This window comes from Coccinella septempunctata, chromosome 2 (assembly GCF_907165205.1).
Source record: "Coccinella septempunctata chromosome 2, icCocSept1.1, whole genome shotgun sequence".
Lineage (NCBI taxonomy): Eukaryota > Metazoa > Arthropoda > Insecta > Coleoptera > Coccinellidae > Coccinella > Coccinella septempunctata.
Window position 1 is genome coordinate 37,758,939 of NC_058190.1, and position 17,094 is coordinate 37,776,032.

General features: G+C 34.6%; 1 protein-coding gene across 1 annotated transcript; it reads right to left on the minus strand.

The window, feature by feature from the left end:
* On the minus strand, window positions 1-15,301 carry LOC123307146. Its single transcript, XM_044889363.1, has 12 exons — window positions 14,896-15,301; window positions 13,074-13,467; window positions 11,088-11,268; window positions 10,807-11,029; window positions 10,533-10,752; window positions 9,691-9,988; window positions 8,516-8,804; window positions 3,738-4,122; window positions 2,857-3,037; window positions 2,571-2,793; window positions 658-877; window positions 1-571 (listed from the first exon to the last, which is right to left on the minus strand). Exons 1-12 carry the CDS (start codon window positions 15,134-15,136, stop codon window positions 274-276), a joined length of 3,153 nt encoding a protein of 1,050 aa, XP_044745298.1. The 5' UTR covers window positions 15,137-15,301; the 3' UTR covers window positions 1-273.
* Between the last annotated feature and the right edge of the window lie 1,793 nt (window positions 15,302-17,094).

Below are 17,094 nucleotides of genomic sequence, written 5' to 3' on the forward strand. Positions count from 1 at the left end.
CTCAGCTTAGAATTATATTCCATATCTTTAACCTTTGTTAAAAAACAGCTTCAACAATATAAAATGAGGTAGCTAAATATAAACCCTGGTGGTTAAATGAGAATCCGATAAGTAATACGCTATAATCTTATTAATGTTTCAACAGTATTTAAATTTCCTTTTAGCAAATTATGTAGATACTTCAGTGGGAAAGATTCTATGAGAAAATAATTTCAGGGTAATGAAATCATCATCACAAACCAAGTTTTCATCGCTTATCGAAAGAAAAAAGAATCACTGTATTTTTTTCGAATGGGTATGTGATCTCGATATCACCATCTTGCGAATGAAACAAATCAGTTTTTTCACAATGAAGTAAAGTATAAGGCTTGTCAAAAAAATTAAGGATGTTACGAACAGAATAACATCAAGCATCAGGTATTGGTAAAGTGGCTGTTTAAGTCCGTAAGTTTTGAGATGTTCTCCTCCTTTATGTCGTATAACGTGTTCAACCCAAAATACTGCAGTATCCATGGCAGACAATGGTCTATCTCTAAGTAGCAAAGATCTCTTCTCAGCCTCTTTTTTATATCTGGAAAATTCATGAAATTTGTTATGACCATAAACTGAAGAAATGTTTCATTGACGCTTAAGATTGAAACTTTTCTTGAAACTTACTTTGGGTTGCTCAGCAATTCATTAAGTGCTTGAGAGAAAGTAACCTCATTGAGGGCATCTAGTTTTAACTGAAGAGCATATCCATTTCTCACTGCAATCGGAACGTTCAGTTCCTGATCACCAAATATTGGTATTCCGAGTACGGGTATGCCATAATGTATTGCCTCGATAGTACTTAAGAGTCCACCATGTGAAATGAAGAGTTTGAGTTTTGGATGAGCTGCAATCACGGTGATGTATTGATATCTAGTAAGCCTACACCAGTTCCATGCATAAAAAAATATTGCTTTACCATAGCAACGAACAATAACTCATTAGAAGTGTCAGTGTTAAGTTTGAGGTCAAAAAAGTAAACCAGAGTTACGCAATAAATCAAAAGAAAGAAGATGTGCACCGAAATTGTTAAAATCGAAAAATTGGAGTATCGAGCCATCACCGAGTACCTGTATTTAAAAGGGTTGAGAGGTAAGCAGATTTACGAAGATATGCTTAATACCCATGGTGATCAATGTCCTTCGTATGCGACCGTGAAAAATTGGACTGCAAGCTTCAAAAGAGGTAAATTTTCCATTGATAATGATCACCGATCGGGAAGACCAGTTTCTGTGTCAGTCCCCGAAAATATCGATGCAGTTCATGACATGATTTTATCAGACCGTCGAATTGGGCTAAGACGGATATCTGAAGAACTGAATATTTCATACGAAGGCGTTCATCATATAGTTCGCGTCAATTTGTCATGACAAAAATTGCTGCAAAATGAATCCACAAATGTTTGAATGTTGACCAAAAGCGTGCAAGAGCAGAAGCATCGCGTTCGATCTGTGCTCGATTTGAAACCGATGTAGACTTCTTAAACCGAATTGTTACCATGGATGAGACGTGGGTACATTTCTACGATCCAGAAACAAAGCAACAATCGATGCAATGAGGCCACTCTGGTTCTCCAATACCTAAAAAGTTTCGTTACCAAAAATTTGATGGAAAAGTTCTTGCTTAAGTTTTTTGAGATTGCCATGGAGTTAATCATGATTGATTTTTTGAATAAGGGTAGAACAATAACCGGAGATTACTATTCGACATTACTGACCACTCTACGGGAAAAAATTTAAAGTAAGACGCGAAAAGCTATCCAAAGATGTTTTGTTTTTGCAGGACAACGCCCCTGCACACAAATCTCATGTTGCCATGCAAAAAATTCGTGATTTAGGGTTTGAATTACTAGAACACCCCCTTCATTCACCATATTTGGTTCCATCTGCCGATCATATCTTTCCTCAACTGAAAAAAAGTTCAAAAGGTCGTAAATTTTGTTCCAACGAGGAGGTAATAAAAGCTGTGGAGGTCTGGTTTGCAGAGCAAGAAGGAACATTTTTTTTTTGAAAGGTCTAGAGACGTTGCAGCTTCGCAATTAAGAGGAGAATATGTTGAGTAATAAAATATTTTGACATTAAAGTTTTGTTTGGTTCTATAGTAGGCTAAGACTTTTCCAATATATCCTCGTATATTTCTTATAGTTGATAAATTTACAAGTCAGTCAGCAAGTCTACATGATCGAAAGATGGTAGATACACCTGTTCAATAGATACATTTTTTCGACGAATGCTACTGATCGAAGTGGAGAATTTATTATAGCCAATTAAAGAAAAAAAAAATACGAAACCGCGTCAAACATTCCCTTTAAAATATGCCCTTTCAAGATTCGTTCTCTTAAAAAAATTCTATGAAAAATTTTTTAATGGGGAATATACATTTTTTTACTCAAAAATCACAAGACATTAGGTTTAATTTATAGTGATCACGGACGCAGGTTTCTGAAAAGCCCTTTGGTTGTTTCATACTTTTCGCCATATTGACATAAACAAATTCAAAAAAGTCCGCTCATATCTCACTCAGTTTTGCTCATATCTTACCGAGAATATCATTTTGTGGACACCATTTAACAAGCATGACATTTTTCAATTTTACTTCCAACCTATCATCCTCCCATTTCCAAATTACCCTATAGGGCATTTTCGAGAAAACTCTCAATATATCACGTTTGGTTTTTTCTGGAAGAAGAGTGCTCTTCATATTGGATCCCAAACTAAAGTATATCACACCTTGTTCAGCGTTATCCATAAATTCTTGCAAATGCTTTCGTAATAAAAAAGAGTATTCATGAGTTGTGTACCGTTAAGAATGAATTTATTGTCTTACCTGTGGTAATTTTCTCGGTGGCAAAACGTGAAATCCACCTACTGGTATTACATTAGGGACATAAGGTCTGGTGTATTCGTAAGCGTAATGTGCATTGCTAAGCATCAGGGCAACCACATCTTTCATATCTGAAGAGGTGAATGTGTCGTTATAATATTTTTTCACTAGATCTTCATGAAACCTTAAAAAAAGCATTAAATAGTTCAAAGAAATGATGATAGACGATTAGACGATTGGGTAAAAATTCCTATTTTCTAAAATTCTCCTTTGAAATTTTTAACAGTTCGACCTATATAAAAAGAGGAATCACTACAAATTAGTTAATAAACTCCACGTATAACTTCATTAGGTATCTTGTGAATCAACCGAATTTTATCATGGAATTGTTTAATTCGATACGTTCTACACCTTGACAGAAGAGGTCTTGAGAAAACTTTGTGAAAGATATTGAACTTAAGCAAAAATATTTTTCTGAATTCACAAATCTGTTTCATCATTCGTTTGATATCCAAACAGTCTTACCCAGAGTGGAAAAAGTGTGTTAATATGGTGAAACCTATTGATCTGATCAGGAACACTTCAATAAACACTTTCAATACAATGTTCCTACATTTCGTTCTTACTTTTGAAATTTTCCATAATCTACTGAATCGAAGTCCATATAATGAAATAATATTTTCAACACATTACAGTTACGACTGTCATTATCAATGTAATTTCGGACAAGTAAACTATCAAATAACACACTTGTGTGTTATAATCCATAACTCACTAGTGAGTTATGGATTATTTAAAGTAGTATTCTATTCATTTATTACTACTTACTGTTGTAGAGTTAGTTTTTCTGTTATATAGGTATTACTCTAATATCCACTACTTACGTTCCCGTTTTATTCAAGATCTGAAAAATCGTTGCTATTATTCCATTGACCACCCTCTGTAGAAACGTCATCTCTACAGGAAAATTTGACATCGGTACATATGATGGAGGGTAAGGATTTCCAGATATGTCAGTGGTCAATATTGTCGTCCCAGATGAAGCGGAAAGTATAACAGGAGCCTTGAATAATTTCCCGAAATACAACACTGCTCCGTTCAAAAACCAATCCATTATTATGACGTCGAATTTTGTTCCAGATTCGAGAAGTTTTTTCATTTCGGGGTGTGCAAGGGTTAGTTCAGTTTGAGCCCTAGTTAGAGCAATGGTTGTTTCATAAGCCACCATTGGTCCACCCTTGTTCATTTTGAGGAAGATTTCTTCTCTGGCTGAAATATGGCATTTTAATTATGGATTAATTCCGTACTTTTAGATGAATTTCCAATGCTGGGATTATTCGGAGGAAGATGATAAACGAATTGACTCAAATGACTAATTTTATTTCACTCAAAATACGCCAAATTCACACCCTGTACACCAAAACGAGATTAAAAAACCCTGTGCCAATGGCATACAGGCGAAAGTAACGTCGAAGTTATAAAACTAGTCAAAATTAGGCAATTTTTCAGCTGTCCCACCTCATTTGTTGCTTAAATATTTTATTAAATCAATTTCCATTTATGTATTGAGGAAATCGTATATTCACCTTTAGGTAAGGAAAACACTATTTTTTTTTGTTAGTGAAAGAGGTTCGTTGACAGTCAGGTAAATGAAATCATTCTTAATCTTGTCCAACCAGTATTATTTGGGAAGGAACTCTTTTCAAACATACAGAAGTATTTGATAGCACCCTCAATTTTCATTCTATTTTTGTGATATTTTATTTTTATTTGGGCCCAGTTGTTGTACAGTTTGAATTCGAGACGGGTTCAATAATGAACCAGTTCAACTTGTCAAAATTGTCAAAGCTGAACTTAAACTCAGCTTGAACTTTAACTGTACAGGGTGTCCGAGTTAAAGTGTCCCTATACCTTATTGTGGAAACTAAAGGAGCTAGAAGAAAAAGTTAAATAAAAAACTTGTCTGTAATCGATTGAACTTTACTTTTTTATAATCAACCTCGATATAGGATGCTCCGTTTTTCCCTGTTGGTATCAAATTTCTTATTTTAAATGAAACACCCTGTATATTATTGCATTTTTGAATTCCTTGTCAAATTTTTAGGTAACTTTGGTATGACCACCATGGTCCTATATAGCACCGATTCTGAGAAATTCTTTTTTTTTTACTATTGCTGTAGGTGCTCACTAAAATAGCTGATACTAGTTTTCTAATGAATTTATCACAACCAAATTCTGCCCAGCTCTTGTCAACATATTGGATCGTACGTTACATCTCTATTTTTAGCAATCTGATATAGAAGGTCTTCAAAAATTAAAGTTAAAATTTCAAGTAGAAGTTCAATCAAAACTTGATTTTTTCAAATGAAAACCTATATTTTTTCTTGTTCATCATGTAGAGCAGGTTGGAATGAGCAAAAATTGTATTTAAACTTTTTCTGTAAAGTGAATAGTTTCAGAAAATTGGACGAAAAAGTGCATTTCCCCGTAGAACCAACTATAATTATTAATTAGTAATGCTGCTATACAGGGTCTTTCACGAGAAACCTCACCCATATTTATACGGGAAACTACTGAACGTATTTTCATGAAATTCAGCACTTATAAGTATTTCACGATGCTGATGAAATCTAAAATATTTTCAAGGCATGAGCACCTCCGGTTTTTCCGGAAATGACGTCAACTTACGTTTTTCAAATTAGAACACCATTTTTTTATTGCAGAAATAGATTCCTTAGAAAATTTCAAGTTATTTTGATGTAATATTTTTCAGTTTTGGTTGGAAAATTCTCTCTGAGCGGGAAAATTCGAAAAAAAAATCGAAAATAGAGCTCCGCTGAAACAAGAATAACTTCGAGGTTTTTAAAAGGAAAATTTTCATTTTTGGGATTTTTCAAGATGTAAGATTGATGTATCCACTTTAAAAATCGAAATCGCGATTCATGATAGAGGGGGTGAAAAAATCGCTTTCAAAGTTAGGGATGACAAAATCGTGAAAAATCAATTTTTTCAAATTAGAACCCCATTTTTTTATGGCAGATATTGAATCTACGTTAAAAAATAATGTGAGTGTATGCATCACACCTTTGCCCTGAAATGGATATTTTCTGAGTTATTCACAAAAAACTGTTTTTCGTCTTGAATTTTCAGAATTTTGAGGATTCACACGAAAATATGCAAGAAATGTAATTTCGTTGTTCTCATCTAATACTACACTTTTTTCTCTGTGTATAGTTTTCTTAACGAAAGATCCGACATTTCTCAAGTTTGTCATGGTTCTGTTAATGGTATCTCTCGTTGGTCTGGGTCGGTCAGGAAACCTCTCAATGAACAGTCTAATCGTTCTATCTACAACTTTATTACATTCTCCATGAAGTAGAATGAGATTTAAATAATCTTCATTGGTAAAATTAGGCATAGTGATCGATTTTATAACTTAATACGAATTATCACCAAATTAATAGTAAACACAAAATGCTACTGAATAAAGAGGAATTTAGCAGATGTAATTAATGATATCTATCATTAAAAAAAAGAATGTAAAACATGGTAAGTTTTTGCATATAGTTCATAAGGAATTATTTATTTATCCGGATACGGATAAACACTAGGGCTAACCTTGACACGGAAATACACAACCGTATCAATTCGGCATCACGGGCATTCTGGAAGCTGAAGGACAGAGTGTTCCAAAATCACGACCTCAATCTGAAGACCAAGACAGCTGTTTACAGAGCAGTGGTCCTCCCAACGCTTCTTTACGGAAGCGAAAGCTGGACTCCCTACAGGCGACATATTAAACAGCTTGAACAGACGCAGCAACGTCATCTAAGACAGATAATGCACATCAGATGGTTCCACAAAGTTTCGAATGCAGAAGTCTTGCAGCGCGCGAGTTGTACAACAATTGAGACTCAAGTAACGAGGGCCCGACTCAGATGGAGCGGCCACATTCTGAGGATGCAAGACACAAGACTCCCCAAAATAGCTCTATACGGCGAACTCACTGAGGGAGCCCGGAAACCAGGAGGACAGTATAAGCGGTTTAAGGATACACTACATCAATCCCTAAAATCAGTTAATGCTAATCATAACTGGGAACAACTAGCGTTAGACAGGTCACAGTGGAGGTCTTTGGTCCACAGTTATAATGGAGAATCGAGAAGGATACAGCGGCGGCCAGATCTGGTTGGAGACTATCCATGCCCTGAGTGTGGAAGGATCTGCAGGTCACGGTTGGGTCTCTTTAGTCACAGGAGGGCACACAGTCGCAACTAGCACTAAGAAGTTACAAGTCTTTTCGAATTTTTTTTTTTTTTTTTCTGTCCTTCTTCTTTTTGTAGATTTATTCCCGGTAACGGGATACAGCAATGATGATGATGATGATTTATTTATCACTGGAGAGAAAACCGATGGCCGATTAGTTGAAATAAAGAGGTTTCCGATTCAAATTCGAATCAAAATTCGCCATCTATTTAGGAACAACCTGTATCTTTTTTCTCTTGCATATTAGAGTAGTAAAATCTAAAACATGGTTTAAGTAACAGTTCCTGAAAATTTTTCTTTTTGGCGTGAAGGGAAAGAAATAGCTGAAAATTCAAGACGAAAAACAGTTTTTTGTGAATAACTCAGAAAATATCCACTTTAGGGCAAGGGTGTGATGCATACACTCACATTATTTTTTAACGTAGATTCAATATCTGCCATAAGAAAATGGGGTTCTAATTTGAAAAAATTGATTTTTCACGATTTTGCCATCCCTAACTTTGAAAGCTTTGATTTTCTTGATGAATTTAATTAACTAGATTGACTAATGAAAGACAAAAAGACTTTCTCACCCATAATCAGTACTTACTACCAATAAAATTAAATTATTTCAATTTTATAGGGAGACTCAACTAACAGATACATTTTTCTTGTAATATTCAAGTAGTTGTCTGACAACACAAAAAAAAAACTCAAAAATACACAATTAGATAGTGCTAGTTTCCATAGTTACCATATTCTATCAGCTTGATTAATTAATTATTGTTGGTTCTTTCGGGAAAATGCACTTTTTCGTCCATATTTCTGAAACTATTCACTTTACAGAAAAAGTTTGAATACATTTTTGGCTCATTTTAACCTGTTCTACATGATGAATACGAAAAAAATATAGGTTTCCATTTGAAAGAATTAAGTTTTGATTGAACTTCTATTAGAATATTCAACTTCAATTTTTGAAGGCCCTCCATATCAGATTGTTAAAAATAGAGATGTAACGTATGATCCAGTATGTTGACAAGAGCTGGGCAAAATTTGGTTTTGATACATTCAGCTATTTTAGTGAGCACCTACAGCTGTCAAAATTTTAGGAAAAAGACGAATATCTCAGAATCGGTGCTATATAGGACCATGGTGGTCATACCAAAGTTACCTTAAAATTTGACAAGGAATTCAAAAATGCAATAATATATGGTGTGTTCCATTTGAAATGAGGAAGTTGATACCAAAAGGGACAAAACGGAGCACCCTGTATTAAGGTGAGTTTTGTATTTAATTTTTTTTTCTAGCTCCTTTAGTTTTCACAATAAAGTATATAGGGACACTTTAACTCGGACACCCTGAACAACTGCGCCTCAGTATCCATAACATCGTCACATTCTAAGAAGAAATGACTCACACTCTTGATCCTCTCGTATTCCACTCAAATAGATATCTGTGTAGTTAGGAAAGGGTTCCTTCAGAGGAAAAGGACTTGCCATGGTTATGTTATGACCCCTCCTTGCAAGCTCTTTCAGCAGAACTTCGCCTAAAATATGATGACTTTTTCCAGCATGGAACCAAATCCCTAATATGTTTGCTCCAAATGTTTCATTCAAGAAGAGCAGGCTTAGAATTAAGAACCTCATCTCTTCGCACTTCCGCATAAATCGAATAACAAAAAGGAGCAACTTTGTTTGCGACAGTTTTCACACCACGTTTGAGATCAGAACTATTTTTTGATTTATAATAGGATTATCGACGAGAGGATTAAGTAATTTCTTATCTCACAATCAGATGTTCACTCGAACTTGAATTACAGTTCAATATAAGGCGTTGTTTCAAGGTGCAAAAATTCGTTCAGTTTTCCAGCATCTTTTTACATTGAAAAAAATAATCAACATATTTATCGAGATTGATTCCTCGCTTATCTCTTGGTGAAACATTATTTCAATACTAATAAAGTAAAATAAACACTTGACTAGTATATCAGTTTTAATTGAAATTTCGTTGACATGCATGATACGGTTTCCATTTCCATCCCATTATCAAAACTGAATTAAATGCATAAGGTCGAACAAGTATCAAGAGACAGAAGATCGAGCAGAAGATAAAACCTTTTCTTTAACTTCTCTCACCTCCTTCTTTCGTAAGACGATCAGCTGCGAATTTTAGCTAGAAAACATAATTATTGCCTACTTCCTTTTTTTGTAAAACAGACTCTAAAACACAAATCACTCTGTAGATATAATTGAAAAACTGATCGTTGGTTATTATTACTTGAACAAATATATTTCTAGAATTTTTTTTAAATAAATTCATCAATACTGGGTGTAACAAATATGTTAAGTTTATAAGGTTCACAGATCTCAGAAAAAAACTATTCATGGGGAAAAAATCTCAGTTTGTTCTGCAAATAATTGAATTTATTCATAATTTTGGATAAAAAAAAGATTTCCTTCAATAATGTTTATTATTATAGAAATTTTGCTCGAGACATTCAAGTGCAATTATAATTAAAGTTATGCGTTTTGAAAAATGATTTTATCACAGTCTTTTAACTATTTTAATTTACTCAAAAATTCATTTCTTTCAATTCTTTTTGACTTTATTCTTTTCTTTACATTGTCTGAAAGGTATTCTCTTGATCAATTTGAATAAAACAATAAATATAACACATATGACGAACAATACTGAAAGTGCACAAACAAGTAGGAATAAAATAACATCTATCATGAGATACTGATACCATGGTAGGTTAGCCCCATAGTTCCTGAGATGATCACCACCCTTATGCCTAATAACATGTTCTACCCAGAATACAGCTGCGTCCATGGGTGGAATTGGCTGGTCTCTGAGTAGTAATGAACGTTTTTTAGCCATATCTCTGTATCTGGAAGTACATAGTGAAAAAGGTAATGTATTCGTTCGGAATACACGTATGTTCTAGTAAAGGGAATGAATGCCAATTTAAAATAAATGAAAACGAAGATAATGACTGGAAACTAGAAAAAAGTAAATTGTCTTGAAGCAAAGTAATTTTTGATTCTTCTCGCATCGAAGCATCAACATCAAATTTTTTTCATTGATTATTTTACTTCATTCATGCCTTTCTGTCCTCACTGTCATCACTTGATCGTTATCAATTCAAGAGCAGCTTCTTTCTAGTGTTAATCATCCTGGAATTTTTTTATTAAAGTCGTAATCTTTGAAAATCGCTGACTGCTTCATAGTTTTTTTGCTGATCCAATTTATAATTCTTGTTCTCGATTTATTTTTATTGGGGACTGAATGAAGAAAAATTTTGGAGGTAAACGAAATATAAGCTCTACAATGGATGATATATGTATGAAATATAGTGGGAGGATCAGAGCCGCCACGTTTATGATTTCGTTCGATTATAATAATAATGCAATCATTGGTTTTTGTGCACTCACTTTGGATTCTTTAGTATTTCATCCAACGCCTCCGAAAATGTCCTTTCATTAAGATCTTTCAGATCCAACTGTACAGCATAACCATTTCGGACAGCATTTGGTACATTGGTCTTCTGATCACCAAAGATTGGTATTCCTAGTACTGGCACTCCATGATGTAAGGCTTCTATGGTGCTCAAGAGGCCACCATGAGATATGAATAGCTTCAATTTTGGGTGTGCTTCAAAAAATTTCAACTTTAATTTGAAAAAATTTCTTTTTCTCAGATACATACCAAGTATATCATTTTGTGGGCACCATTTGCTGATCAAGACGTTGCTCGGCTTTCCCTTCAAGTTTTCGTCTTCCCATTTCCATATTACCCTATATGGAAGCTTGGAAAGTACCTTCAATATTTCTTGCTGAGTTTTATCAGGCAGTAAAACGCTTTTCATATTCGAACCAAGACTGAAGAATATCACCCCGCTCTCAGATCCGTCCATGAACTCTTGAAAATGCTACGAGGATTGATAAACTGCATCTACTGAGTACATATATGAAAGGACATATTCTTACTTTTGGTAATTTCTTGGGTTTGGTCACGTGAAATCCTCCAATTGGTACTAAACTGGGTACAAACGGTCGCGGATGCTCGTAAGAGTAGTGGCCATTACTGAACACCAATGCAACTTTTTTCTGCATTTCCTCGTATGTCATGGTATCATTGAAATGTTTCTTGATTAGATCTTGATGGAAACTGTGGAAAAATTAGAATCAATGTGAGATTAAGGGGTTAATTTTAGCAGAGGTGAATATTAACACTAATACAACAACAAAATTAATGCAGTTTTTGTTTCATTCAACATAAACATGAGTTCGTATTACAGTGCTACACAAAAGTGCCTCCCTTCCCCTTTTTCTAGGCAATACAGGGTGAGTCTTTGATTCGTACGAATATTTAAACATCAGCTTCTTGAGGTCGAAAGAAACACTTTTTTCTACTACAATTTTTTCCGAATCGGCTCAGTTTAAGAGATACAGGCTGTTGAAAAACCATAAAAAATGTTATTTTTGGTATTTTCTCACTAAAAGTTTCATCGAATGAAATTAATTTAGAAATATAGTTTCCCAATTATTTGATTCATCTTTCTCGAACACAAGATATCACCCACGTCTTCCAGTTTTCTCATTATGACCATTACGTTCCATAAAAATACCAAAAATTCGAAGAATCCAACTCTTGAAACTAAGTTGGACGCTATCAAATGAATATTTGAACGTTTTGTAAAATGAAAGTATTTTCATAATTTTTCGTATAATGAGCCGTTTTCGAGTGACTCGATATGTAACTGTTTTTAAAGAAACCACATATGTGTAGTGTCACAGATTAGTTATTCTGAAGGTAATTTTGTTTGTCAAGGGGTGGCACAGCTCATTATGAAAACTTAAAATGGCTGTATCTTTTTATCAGGGCCGAATCGGAAAGAATGGTATGAAAAAAGTGTTTCTTCTGACCTCAAGAATCTACTCTTGAAATATTTGTATGAGTCAAAGTCTCACCCAGTTTACTTCTGATGTAGTTGGTATAGTTAGCTTTATACGATGGCCAATAATTTTAAATGTGACCTTATGGAGAGAAACTGATTCTATTAATTTTTATCAATTGTTCAAAATATGTACCATTCACTTGTTGAACTTTTTTGTAATACCTACTTGTGCAAATGTCAAACTTACTTACAAACGCCACTTACTGGCCTAGAACCTAGAACCTAGAACCTTTTTGTGGTAAATTAAAAGCGCCTTAAGATAGAGTTTCTGGGGAAGGAAAAAATAGAGTGAGACAAGAATCTTCCAGGAATGGGTCATTCCAGAAAACTTATTCGGGATTTCTAAACTGCAAGATTCAACAATTGTTTGGATCTCATCAGTAACAAGTTACACCTCCTCACTGGCTTCCCCACAGGACATTTTCGTCTTAAGAAGCAAATAATGAGAATGGGCTTATCAGAAACTGACGATGAGTGTAGATTCTGTGGGGAAGAGCAGGAAACTTCTGTTCACCTGGTTACAGAATGCCTGGTCATTGCCAGCCTGCGCAAGGAATGTCTAGACGAGAACGAGGAATGAGGACCCCTACTTGATGTATCTCATGCAGATACAGCTGTTCATTGGAACTCTGGAGCTTGAGGAATAGCTGTAGATGGTGCAGTTATGAGGACAGCTCAGATTGAGGGCACAATAGACCTTAAGGTAGCAGTAGAATGTAACTCCTTTACGAAATTAAAACTTTAAGTAAGTTACTGAACTCAGTTACGGAAGAATGTTACTGAAAACAATCAATAAAAGTAAAATGTTAATCATTGATATAAAGGAAATTCATTTCATTGGAATCTGAATGAATGATAATGAGTCTTTCACTTCACATGAAAATTCGTTTGAACTAATGTCAGCAGTAAAAGCTGGGATTATTTTGACAGTCTGGCAACGATATGTTGTACTTCTAACTGCGGACATAATTTCATTCTTAAGATGAACTAAGCTTAGCAATTTATGTCCACTTACTTGATATTACTTTGACCTAAAACAGCGCCAAAAACTGTTATGAGTCCGTTAGCCATTCTCTGGACAAAGCTCATTTCTACCGGGAAGTCTATCATCGAAAGGGGTAAGTAGGAGGGTGGTGAGGGATTTCCTACTATACCGTTGGACATCGATGTTGTTCCGTGTGAGGCCAGAGGTATCACAGGGGCATTGAATAATTTACCGAAGTAGAGTATGGCTTGATTCATGAACCAATCGATGATTATCACATCGAACTTGACTCCTGATCTCAACAGCTTGCTCATTTCGGGGTGAGTGAGTGTCAGTTCTGTTTGAGCCCTCACTAACGGAATGGTGGCGTCCAGGGCCGATCTGAAACCTCCCTCATTCATCTTCAAGAAGATGGCTTCTCTCGCTGGAAAATTGTTCAGAGTTCAGAGATTTGGACTATTTGGAGATGACTGTAGTTCTGTCATGTATTTTATGATGATGTTTGTATGAAGCAAATACCTACACTTACGGATTATATTTTCCAAGATGGTTAACATCATTTGTATCTAAATTCAATATGTAATTTCAAAAAAATTCACAGCTCGACCGTGCCAACTCTTAAACACTTTTTTACGAACACTCAGTATGTGCTGGGGGTTTAAAATGAAGAAGAATTGAACATGATTTGAAATAATTCAGAATCACGGCAAAGGACAATAAATATTATCACCGAAGGAATAAAAACAGGACCGCATTTCGAAAAAATGACATAAAATATGAATTCGTCCGGCTCCTATTCCCTTGTGATGAGTGTGCCATGCAAAGTGAAAATTGAATTTCTTAGAGTAAATTATGTAGTTTTTCATGGCAATATCGAAATTTCTGTAAGGGATGTAAAAAATATAGATTTTGGGGCTTGAATGAAAAATCGCGATATTCTGAGTACTGCCCTGAAAATATTGATATTTCATGCGCCGTTTGAAAGAGCATTCTGAAGTGAATAGCTCATAGAATTTGATCAAAATCGGACCTTGCCGTCCAGAGTTATGGCCATCGCAAATTCAGGCCAATATTCATGAATCACCCCGTATCTCCGAAACTAATAGCCTTAGGTTACAAAACAAGCAAGTTTTCTGAAAGGCCTGAATGACCTACATTCACCATTAGGCTATGGCCAACGACTCATGAAACACCCTATATGGCGATGAATGCACATTAGACTGGGTTGCTACATTGACCTTGGAATTTCGCATGTATGGCTAAGCTCCTCGCCCTTATCGCCCTCTAACTCAAAAACGGTTGAGGTTATGTAAAATTGTTTCAAACAAAAGTTATATCGAATTTTATTGTCTATAAACTTTCATAATGAATACAGACACGATAAGAGGTACTGGAAGGGAGATATTTAAAAAAAATGCCTTGTTGTCATCTTCAAACTGTCATATTAAGAAAACTCCCCCTGATTAGTATCAGTATCATACTTAACATTTGAAGGCATTAGGCTCTATCCCTTTAAAGTTTCGGTTATGTAGGAAAAACTGTTCATCAGTAGGTTTTTTTGTGCTTTAGCACCCTTCATAAGGGGTATAAAGACATAAGGTTATAAGACAAACACCATTTATTTTTGATGTTCTACCCAGTGTTCTACCATCTCTAGAAATATTGCTGGATATTTCCGATTTCCCTTGCAAAATTGACTTATTTTCACTTTCCTTCATAATGGGCTCTTCACTAAGCCCGTATATTATTATTGTTTTTGAACTCACTTTGTGTTCTCAGACGTTTACTCTCTCACAATCATCATGTAAACAAACCGTGATGAAAATAAATTGAACGTATTTCAAAATCATACCGTCCTGATCTTCTTGGATTCCAGTCAGATGAATATCCGTATAGTTTGGGAACTTCTCCTTCAGGGGAAACGGACTTGCCATGGTCACGTTATGTCCTCTCCTGGCCAATTCTTTGAGGAGCACTTCCCCCAATATATGATGACTTTTTCCCGCGTGAAACCATATTCCCAATATATTAGCGCCGGAGGCCAGGCCGAGGGCCAAGATACCGAAAATTAGTAATTTTATCACCACTTGCATCACTGAACTGAAACAATATCCTGACCTTATTTCGAAATCAGAAATCGTTCACATTTTTTGATCGGAGGAATTATTATTATTGCATTTTATCTGTCTGTTCAAACAGGATTGAATTGAATTTAATCGTAGATAGGTGATATTGTTCTTGAGGTTATTTATCAGTCAATTTTTTTTTAAGAACAGAACCGGACTTATGTGTCAGAATTCATTCAGTGCAATTTCTTCGAACATTGGAAATGCAGGGTCGTCCAAAATATTACAGAGAATTTGAGATGTTTCAATTAATTTTATTCACAGTGTTTTTGTCACCGGTTATACCAAAGCTACGAATGGTATGCTCAATAAATTACCACCTTTTTGGATTCCTTTGATTTTTGAAGTTGAGAGGATGGAATTTTGCATTAAAACTTTATTGAGGCTATGTTGTATAGGGTGTCTGAACTCGATGTCCAGTGAGAGGCTCTCGAACTCTTTTTCAGAGAAAGAGAAATGGTGAAAACCGTAGCCTTCTATAATGCTTCGTTTCGGAGTTATCAGCGAAATATGAGATTTTGATGATTTTGTTTAAAGCAAACTATGTATTATTGAGTTTGTCCTCTACTAATGGGATAAAAAGCTGATTTCAAAAATATGTCTAGGTATATATATGTTACGGGCAATGTAATTATTTAGGTCAGTATTTATAATGCTTGGTTATTATGAATAATGACCATTAAAATCGGGCAATTTGATAAATTTGAATTACTTCACAATAATTTCTCACATTGCCCGGTCATTATAAATACCGCTATTATTTCTTTGGGTACTTTGATTAATTGACACCAAAGGGACAACCTATGTGAAAAGAATGGCGAAGATATTCCACAGATAGAGATTTAACTAAGAGAATGTGCAAGATTGTCATCCAAGACAGTCGATGTGGCTTTAAAGGTAGCTGTAAATCCGACGAGCGCAAGTGTCGTAAAGAAAAAAAGCTATGTAACTCGAAATGTCACCAAAGTGGAAGCTGCTCTAATGAATAGAGCGTGTATTGGCCTGTATTGCTACGTATTGACATTTTGTGTGAATATAAATTTGAAAGTACGTACATATCTAATACTTTAGTTTTATTTGGACTTACGTTTTGTTTGTACTTATTTCATCCCACCGGTTTGTTTGTCAGCATGTGAAATTTTATTTGTTATGTTTTGTTTGTTACTTTGTGATTCAGGTATGCAAAAATTTGTTATTTTTTATAAGAAATATTAATAATATATATTATAAAATGCCCACCTGATTTTTAGCATTATACATAATAACCGGGCAATGTAATATTTGCAACATAATTTATCATTTTGTCATATCCTTTTGGGCACTTTTTAAATTGCCCGGGCATTATAAACAATGCCCAATTATTTACATTGCCCGTAACATATATATTCACTGTGTTTTTCGCGATATGGCTAAAGACATGCATTAATTTTTGATTAAATTGATCATTTGGAGATATTTTAATCGAGTGCTCTTTCATTTCAAAAAGCAATAAGATGATTATACAATTTGATTCAAAAAAAGGAGAAAAACCTATTGAACATAAGTATGGAGATTTATTACGGAAAACTCGTTTCTCAAAAAAAATCAAATTCTGCAGATTGAACTAATTTTCTGAAATATTATATAGAGAAAATTTTTGACTATGTAATTTTCTACAAATCCTGGTTTCCTCAAAAATTTCGGAACTGCTCAATATATTTAGAACTTTTTTTTCATCATCTTTTCTGGATGCTCAATCAAATCTCAATTCGAATATATAGAATTAAGAGTTGTTTTATATTTATTTCATCATTCCAGTAATCTCATCAATAAAGCTTCTAAAGAAGTAACTATAATGTGACATTTGTTTTCGATATTACCTACTGAAACTTTACAAAGTAGAGGCACCAACTGAATGTTGGCAGTATGTATGGCATGTATACTTA